This window comes from Poromitra crassiceps, assembly GCF_964638095.1.
Source record: "Poromitra crassiceps genome assembly, chromosome: 10".
Lineage (NCBI taxonomy): Eukaryota > Metazoa > Chordata > Actinopteri > Beryciformes > Melamphaidae > Poromitra > Poromitra crassiceps.
The window spans coordinates 6,251,943-6,261,872 of record NC_139631.1 but is presented as its reverse complement, the minus strand read 5'-3'; the positions used below and the strand labels follow the sequence as shown (position 1 = coordinate 6,261,872).

Sequence of the window (9,930 nt, the reverse complement as noted above, 5' to 3'; positions counted from 1 at the left end):
AAAACAATAATTTGGCCTTATACTGTATACACTGAAATGTGATATCTTAATTTAATAAACTGCACCAATGTCAGCAAGACAAATTCCTGTACATTTAGTAGTTGAAGGACGCGACTCAGTAAAAACACACCTGCAGAGCAGAGGAGGAGGTTGGGTTTACTTATGGGGTCACTGAGGTTAGGGGTTAAGTCCAGTTCACGCCAATGATTAGCAACGCAACGAGACCGTTATAGAACAAAGTTGCAATGGTCTGAACAGACCCGTCTCATCTCGTCTCGTCTCCGGCCATCTTAAAAGGTAGCCAGAGTTGGAGAGCGTTGCAAGCAGTTGCAAGATTCAACTGGTTGCGAATCATTAGTGAGAAGTGACTGGGCTTAAGAGCAAGCTTACGGGCAAGAAGACTGCTGTAAAGTCAGGAAGTCACCCGCCTCTTCAGCGAGGCCCCAAAGCCCCCACGGTTAGGGACTCTGCCAGCCCCCCGGTGTCCCCTGACTGAACACACAGCCCCCCCCCTGGTGTCCCCTGACTGAGCACAGCCGGCTCAACAACAGGCCAGAATCCCCCCACTGACATGAACCTACTCTCCCCCATCATAGGCCACTTTAAAGTGACATTGGACTGCACCAGATCAATTTAGAGAGGGGCATCAGCGGAGGACCAAAATGCGTGACTCATTAGCCAATGAACAGCCAGGAAGGGTCTCGCGCTACTTTTGAATGCTAAAATAGAGCTGATAATGCACAATTTGATTTAAAAAAAAAACTTTCAAAGTACAACACAAACTGTCCATTTTGCTGCAACTCGACAGCGCTGCTTAATCCAGAAGCTTACTTCCTGGAACTCTTGAGAGTAAAAACACTGGTCCATTGGAGTGAATGGAGATGTCGCAACTCTTCTATATACACGGCTCTGGAGTCTGGACAGCACCTTAAATTGTTGTGATTGTCTTTCTCTATTGTTTTTGTCTTCTAGCTATTGATGTGAGCGCTATGCTGCATACTTACACTGAGTCAAATTCCTCGTTTTTAATCTACCATCATTACTTATTGTGGCAATAACAGTAAATCTCTATCTGAATGAGAAAGTGATGAGACACACAACCCGATGAGAACCAATGAGAATACAACGCATTGTAAGGCCTGAAACAGGGTGTTTTAGGGTGTCCTGTGTAAGGACACTCATCCGTTTGGGTATATCCTGTCTAAATACCCACTAGACTATACGCAGTGTGACGTTACAAAAAAATAATATAGGGGTCAGTGTCACATCTTAGCCACGTTCAAAGCTACAGTAGAAGAAGTCAAGTGTGGCCTTTGAGCCAATAGGAGGGCTCGCTGGGTGAGAGTCAGTAAAGCAGGCAGGATGACTGAGGTATGACTGTAGGAGAGGAGAGGGTGCGTGCTGCTGGTGACCAAGCGTTTGTGGGCTAATCCCTACGAGCTAATGCCTTAAGCACGGCTGTAATCTAGCAGACCTGCTGCATTGTGACAGAGAGAGAGAGAGAGAGAGAGAGAGAGAGAGAGAATGAGCCATATGAGAAAGGATTGATTTCCCTTTCCTAAGTGAAAGAGCGGCCCTGAGCGGGTACCTGACCTTCTGACCTTATGGAGAACATCCACATCGTCTACAGATCTAAACATTCAATGAGAACATCCACATCTTCTACAGATCTAAACAATTCAAATCAAGCGAAGATGTTGTTGAGGGCAGTGCATAGCGGTTTGGGCAGATGGGCAGAAAGGCAGAAGTTCTACGTTCACGTGATGAGTCATGCATAGGATTACCCCCACTGGCCAAAAGCTGTATGAGAATGATTATGTCATACTATCTGTAAAGTCTGTGCACTGCAGATGCTGACTGGAGGGGGGGGGGGGATGCTTTGTATGGTTTCCAACTGAAATTGTAGTTGTGCCAATTTACAACATCGATGGTGAGTATCTTCTCTTACATCTTCTCTTTCCTGTCCGTGCTCCCTCATCGTCCGGCTTTCTGAGAAGCCTGGACAACTAGACACACTTCATCTGCTTCAAGGAAAGCACACTAGTCAGCAGATAAAACAACCAACATACAATACAACATTTATTGAGTTGACACTCTTATTCAGAGCCACTCATATTTAATGAGCATGTAGGTTGACATTCAGGGCCCTATATATATATACAGTATATATATCTTACTCCCGGTGCAAGCCAGGCATTATCATTGTTTGTTTCTTTTACTCAAAATATCCCCTTTTTCCTTGTTATCACCACTGGGTGGCAGAAACGCGTGCGTTGATGTACTGACGCAGTGGTTAAAAAAAAATACATTTTGAGTGCTAGAAACTAGCAATGACAACACCTTGCACCAGGTGTAAAGGCCTCTGTCCACCGGCTGCATTACGGCTCCGTGCACGGCGTGCAGCTGCCTGAACAGACGCACACACCCATGTGATCAGACGCATGCGGGATCCGACAAAAATAGAACAGGTGTGTATTTTCAGATTTCCTGATAATGATACTGTGGGTTACCGTGCGGCAATAATAATGGACGTCATATTGTTTTGAGTTTTTGAGTTTGTATAACTAGTTGAAGCATGAGTACATGTACTGTAGTTGGGTGACTAGTCGACTAGTCCAAGTTAAACAAAATAGACTAGTCGTCAGGGAAATGACTCGCCACCTGCATCCCTAATTGGCACGCGCTGGCCACGCTCAGCAGGCAGACAGACGTGGACTAGAGCAGTGCCATTGCAACAGGCCAGACGGCGCCTCTATATTTAGCCTGCTCGTCTGACTCGTGGTGGGTTCCAGTGTGTGGAGGTTGGTGACCTGGTGGCCGTGTCATCAACACCCTCTCACTTCCATTCAACACAGAAGCTCTCAAAGCCAAGCAAAATACAGCTAGTGTGAATCAATCTGCCCATGTGTTGCTACGTGTGTGAGCGCGTTGGTAAGAATCTTACTCGTACATCTGTCCACTCCCGGGCCTCCCTTTTGCTAGCATTATGCTTTATAAGAAGGGCCAGAGCCGGCTCTACTTCTTACGGAGGCTGAGGTCCTTCAATGTCTGCAGTAAAATGCTGCAGATGTTTTACCAGTCCGTGGTGGCCAGCGTCTTTTTATGCTGTGGTGTGCTGGGGAGGCAGCATTAAACAGAGGGATGCAAGGCGGCTGGACAAGCTGGTTAGGAAGGCGGGCTCCGTGGTCGGTATGGAGCTGGTCTCCCTCACAGCTCTAGTGGAGAGAAGGTCTTTGGCCAAGCTGCTCGCCATTATGGACAACCCCACTCACCCTCTCTACAGCACTCTGGACAGCCAGAGAAGCACCTTTAGCCACAGACTGATCTCTCTTGGCTGCAAGAAAGAGCGCACCAAGAACACTTTTGTTCCACGGGCCATCAGGCTGTACAATGCCTCCCCATTGTGCAGGGGGCGTGGAGGCGTGGCCCCAGCAACCTGCAAGGGGCGTGGCCCCAGCAACCTGGGCCACTGAGACTTTAGACTTGAGACTTTAGTATTTATTTGTGTATGTACTGCAGGCACTTTCTCTATGCATATGTTTGCACACTGCACAGGCACAGGCACTTGTCTTCTCTCTTATTTCCATGTCTTAGCTCTTAGTTCCAGGACTGGCTCTACTAACTTTTTTATCTTGTTTATCTTTTTTATCTCTTCGTTTTTAGTATTTTAACATGATTTTTATCCTTCATATGTACTTTGTTATTTGTATGTGCAACTGGAAGCTGCTGTACAACCACAACTGAATTTCCCTCGGGATTAATAAAGTATTTATCTATCTATCTATCTATCTATCTATCTATCTATCTATCTATCTATGCAGACTGTACCATCATCATCAGACTCAAAACACACTGCAGACCAGAGTCAGTGTTATAAAACACCAATTCTGATTCCATCTGTGCTAAAGCATGCTAAAGATGAGGGGGCTGGCCTCCTCGGATCTTGGAATAGCTTGCTATTCGAACCTCAGAACTTGTATACGTGAATTTAGTAGATCAATCTTTTTCATATCAAGGAGCCTAATTAGTCCACGTTAGAGCCACAAACCCCCATTTGATGAGATGTTGTCTCTCAAACCCAAATCTGAGAATATTGTTATTGTTAGATATGACTTTGTTCAGAATCCCATGACTGCATGTCTGTATTGTAGGTAGAGAGATAACAGCAACTATGATCAAAACAGTCATTATTTTACATTCTCTAGTGTTCAAATCTTGTGAACGATGAATTATTAAACTTCACCATTATTTCACTTTGCTGGGGACCATGTTGAGAAGCACTGATCTAATCTGTAGCGTCAGATTTACATCCTCTGTAGTTGATCCATTTGTATTCATTCATTAATTTGTCCATTCATCTCTTTATTCATTCACTAATAGAGTTGATAGATAATATAAGAGATAATATGAGATAATATAATTTTTCCTTTAACAACTTTATTGCAGCAAGTAATAAATATCCAGGTGTTCTCAGACAGCCAGATGATGAGGGAGACTGGGCAGGAAAGAGAAGATCTTTAGTTATTATGCAACATGGTCTCTCTGCGTGCTTCCCCAAAGATTCCCCTCTCCATCTCTCCTGTCTCCGTGTGCCTGCAGCATCTAACAGCATCTCTCCTGTCTCCGTGTGCCTGCAGCATCTAACAGCAAGCATTCCTCTCTTCGCCCTGCATAATTACAAATTAACAGAGGCTTATGGTCCCGCTGTGTCCCCCCCCCCCCCCCCGCCTGATAACGAGCCAATTAAGAGCTGATGACTGAAGAAGTCCAGGAGTGATGTTCTAGGAGGGGGTCCAGGGACGTGGAGGGTAGAGTTGCTAAATAGATGATGATACACGCACGCGCACACACACACACACACACACACACACACACACACACACACACACACACACACACACACGCACACCCATGTACTGCAGAACTACAATGACACTTCATACACTCATTCATTAACCCCTGACACTAACCTAAACCCTCACCACTACAGGCTGTGATGGAAAAATTGCTGAAATGCCCTGCTGATCCGTCAATAATGAGATATCCGTTTCAAGTGTATTTAGGAGAGTTTTATTTTACATTATAAAATGGCTCTCTCAAATCAAGCAATCTGATTGGTTCACAGCCATTGTATAATTCCAGTAACCGAGTTCAATAACCCATGGCCATGGGTTATTGGTTACCATGGCAACTCTCTTACTAAATGGCAGTGCTGCGCTCGAGACAAACAGCTTTCTCCTGATCTGCTGTATGGAGGGTCACTAGTCGTCATTATGGACGCATGATGGCGCAACTCTCTTACTAAAAGTACCTCAAAAACAAAATGGCGGAGACAACTTTCAGATCCTTGTGAATCGATCTTCGCTTATAACTTTACTAATACTTCGCAGAAAATGATGATTTGTACAAGAATAGACGCGGGCTGAACCCCTCTCTCGCGCGCCCTCACTCTTAACCCCGCATTTCTAAATAAGACGTAACGTTACTTGGTCAGCATACGGCTCTGGTGTCGGGCTTTGGAAAAGCTCTGAGCCAAGCGCCAGGATTGGCCAATGTCGACTTCAGTCTCCAGAACGATCCAATCAAATCACCCGCACGTCTATCTTCTTGCTAGAGGTCCCGCCTTACAGTATTGTTTCAACTGACTCTATCAGAATAAAATGCCAGTCGGACTTATAGTATTATTATTATTATATTATTATACTTGGAACCCTTTTATAAAAGCAATATAGCACTCGAGCAGCGTGTGTTGTGAAATATATCACACTGATAAGCTGTTATCCCACTCGGCCTGCGGCCTCGTGGGATAACAGCTTATCAGTGTGATATATTCATCACAACACACTAGCTCTCGTGATATATTGCTTAATTAACATCTGTGCACAGAGGGTCTCTTTCCGACCACGTTGTCAGATAAGAGCCACGAGTCATTGTTACATCTCATCATATACTGAAACTATCGCACCACCTTGGAGGCCAGTGATTTTCCACTGCTCTCAAAAAGTTCCATCCACCCTAGTAAGTTTCCATTAGGCCATGTAGCTTCATCTGACATTCACAAAAGACAAAATACATGTTATCTCCCTTCAGGAATGTTCTGCAATGGTGAAGAACATAGTTCACAAAATACATCTTAGAAGGGCCATAGCTCATAAGCAATCAATCAATAAGCACTCAATCAATAATTTGCTATCACAAGGCCTATACCCTTAACCTTTATCCAACCCTAAACCTGACTCGTCATAACCAGTTAACCCTCAAACCAAGTCCTAACTCATTTCTGTGAATGACACCAGTTCTATTCACCTTATGTAGCCCCGCCCACTAGACCCAGTTGTGTTATGACTTCCTGTTCAAAACACCGTCTGTTTTACCTGCTCACTAGTACTATACTGTCACAGGAAGTGTCAACACAATAGGAAGTAACTGGCTGAGCCCTGTGTTGGAGCATAAGGTGAATAGAGCAGCAGTGGAGAGCATCCTCACATCTGCTGTAACGGTTTGGTTTGGAAACTTGTCAGCTGAGGACAGGAAGACAGTTAGATTGAGATAGAGTGGTGCTGCTGGTGCACAGTGCATCCAAAATCATCAGATGCAATCTCCCGCCCCTGACCCCTGGCAGAACTATACAAGGCGAGGCTTGAAAAGAAGGCCCTGAACATTTTAAGGGAGCCGTCTCACCCAGGAAACAACCTCTTTAACCTCCTGCCCTCTCAGACAAGATTCAGAAGACCAAAACATCCAGGTTCCAGAACAGCACAGACCCTGGCCTGAAGCTGTTACTCCAGGAGGTTCCAGAACAGCACAGACCCTGGCCTGAAGCTGTTACTCCAGGAGGTTCCAGCAGGCAGCGATCTCTCGCAGGCAAGACTGACGGCCACGTTCCACTGAGTCCGTGTTCGGTCCGTCTGCGCTGCGGTACGGCTTCGGAGCTGATACGTTTCCACTCTAATCATTGTGTCAACTCCCACCTACTCCGCTGCGTTGCGTGTCTACTCCGTCCCAGCTCCGACGATCCGGAGCTCTCCGAAAAAGATACGCAAGGCTTCCATCTTCCACGGATGTCGGAGCAAAGCTGCAGCAAGTTGGGCGCGGAGCCAGGCATGGAGTCAACAGGGCAGAGGTGTTTACAGCATTCAATATCAAGCCAGAGGACAAACATGTATGAGGAAAAGTGAATCATTGAAGTGGAAAACCACAAAATAATATATGACACGACACATCCTTTTTACAAGGACAACACCAAGCAAGTCCACCCCTCCTCTGCTTCTCCAGTTGGGAACAATGATCTTCTGCCTGTTTGTTGTTGTATTTATCCCACATACAAATTGTCTCGCGCGATTTCACCGCGAGAACTTGTCGGTCTCGTCACTCCAGCTGTCTGGCGGAGCGGAGCCGTGACGTGCTCTGCACGCAGCCGGTGAGTGTTGGCGGAGCACAGAGCACGGAGCAAAACCGGAGCACAGCCGCAACGCAACGCAAATGCAACCAGTGGGATTCCCCAGTGACTGACAACAGCGTTCGCCAATCAGCAGCGCCCGTGATTGGATTTTCAACCGGAGAAAAAGCTTTTGCACATGACGATGCCAGACCACGAACAGCCAAATCCACAACTGAGGAAGGGGCGTGGCTTCGAAGGCAGTAGAGTATAATTCACTGATTGACCGGCCTGGTGCAGACCAGGTTGCTGTCACACGTGCAGCTGACCACTAGCCTGGGGTCAACTGCACGATTCATAGTAATAGCAATAATAATAAATTTGATTTAAAAAGTGCCTTTCTCAAACTCAAGGACACTGTACAACTTACAAGTGTCCTTGTGTGTCCGGTGGTTCCATAAAACATTTGAGTCTTTAAATAACTGACCTACATTTAATGCATTATAAAGTGCCAAACTGCCCTACAGGCTCCAAAATGCCAACAATGTAGCAGGAGGAAGTTACACTCGTAGATACCGAGAACAGGAACCGAAATCATTTTCAGGTGGGACTTTATGAACGATCAATGATGAATGATCAATTAGACAAGCTGCATCAATCTATCAGCTTTACATAATTATATTCTCAAATCTCATGACATGACATGAAGTCTGCCCAAGAAGTGTAAGTCTTTATAACGGACAAACTCTGCACCACATCCTCCAACCTCCCTGGTTAATGTGAACTTTTCTACATTCAATGAACTCAAATCCTTTGAATTCTTCACACACACAATTCAAAACAATCCACAAAAACATAACGCTGATATTTAGGTGAGCCATGACTTTAAAGCTCCTGGTTGGTGGGACAAAAAAAAGGATGCGTGACAGACATATGAATTGACCAACCACGGACCTCGTGGGCGGTGCATTCGGAATGTGTGCAGTGCACGCTGTATGACGTAACTTCCTGTCACAGCACAGCCAATCAGATTTCTCCCTCAGAATCTTGATGGAGCGCCATCTTGGCTTCCAGAAAGTTGACATGTGGTTCAGACCCTCCGTCGCTGGAAGCTTGCAGGCGTCGACATTGGGTCTGACCATGTGGTGAGACTAAGAGTAGACTGCTGTGTAAACAAGATAGGCTGGATGACAATATCTGCACTATGGACTACAAACGGCCTCTGTTGACTTGTAGTGAGCAGGGAAACAGCCCTACAACTAACTAAAGGATCATGATTCAAGCCCTGCTCAAGTGTCTTTGAGCAAGGCACTGAATCCCTACCAGTTCCAGAGAAGCTGCTCTGTAGCTGAACCTGAGCTCTGAGCTCCTTGTAGAGGGGGGGGGGGGGGGGGGGCAGCAAAAAGGGAATGTCCCTGTGTCAGGATCAATAAAGTATGATGTTATTATTACATTAAATAATAATCAGTGGAGAATCATACAGAAATACTTTCCATTTTCAACATTGATTTACGATTAGACCCCTGATACAGGAGTCATCTCTGATGCAGCTATGGAACAGAGAAGGGCTTACTTGCTGCATGTCCTTTTATTGGTGGTAATTGCTTATTTCAGATTCCCTGACTTAGAAGTGAATTAAGTAATTAATTAGGGGTGGGGGAAAAAATCGATTCACCTAAGTATCGCGATTTTTAATGTCACGATTTTTTTAATCGATCTTTTATTCCAGAATCGATAATCGCAAAAAAAAAAAAAAAAATAAATAAATTGGGTGCTTGCAGTCAGGCCACTCACTGAACAGCAGGCCAGGCGCCGCCTACTGGTTTACTAGTGGTTTTATTACTTTATTAGTTAGTCTGAAGGAGTAATTACACTTCATGGTTAAAGTGGGTGCATCTCATTGTAAAATTGGACTTCAAACGGCCCAAATTGGGCTTCAAACGGCCCAAATTGGGCTTCAAACGGCCCAAATTTCACGCGCGTCGGCCCATATCGGCCTGGCCTGCTTGGTATCTAATGCCCGGCCTGAATTATGATCCCAGTCCGCCCCTGTTTTTAACTATATCGCCCAGCCCTACTCATGATATATAATATACAGTCTCTAGTGTATGATTCAACTTTTCCCATGTTCTAATCTAGTAAAAACGCAAACAAACTGAAAAAAGGAAAGAAAAAAGAAAAACGTTACTTCCGTTAGCATTGGGTCAGTAGGGCGTGGGGGAATAACCAACAATATATCTCAATGACCTGACTCACCAGCAGGAGGTGCTGCAGCTCTACACTACAGAGACAATGACCTGACTCACCAGCAGGAGGTGCTGCAGCTCTAACTACAGAGACAATCATTTTTTGATCTCATTTGAATTGTGCCATGAAATATGTGATTATTCCACAATTTAAAAGAAAACTTTGCATGTCAAGAAAGCCGCAGTTTGTCGTAAAACTGAAATGTAACGTTTAGTTTTGTATGAAAACCGCTCAATCGACTACATCGCTCGTCACACCAACACAAACACGGCCTGGCGGGAGAGACGTCACTTAAGCGACTGGTT

The 9,930-nt window shown here is 45.2% G+C and overlaps 1 protein-coding gene across 1 annotated transcript in view; it reads right to left on the bottom strand.

Annotated features, from left to right (window-relative positions):
* The window catches only part of LOC310783803 (protein unc-13 homolog B-like), a gene marked incomplete at its 5' end in the record, with an annotated part of 166,081 nt that extends 164,460 nt beyond the window's left edge, over positions 1–1,621 (bottom strand). The window contains one exon of the mRNA XM_083644704.1: positions 1,594–1,621. Within this exon, the coding sequence (XP_083500830.1) occupies positions 1,594–1,621 (28 nt within the window). The remainder of the gene's footprint in view (positions 1–1,593) is intronic.
* Positions 1,622–9,930: the final 8,309 nt, after the last annotated feature.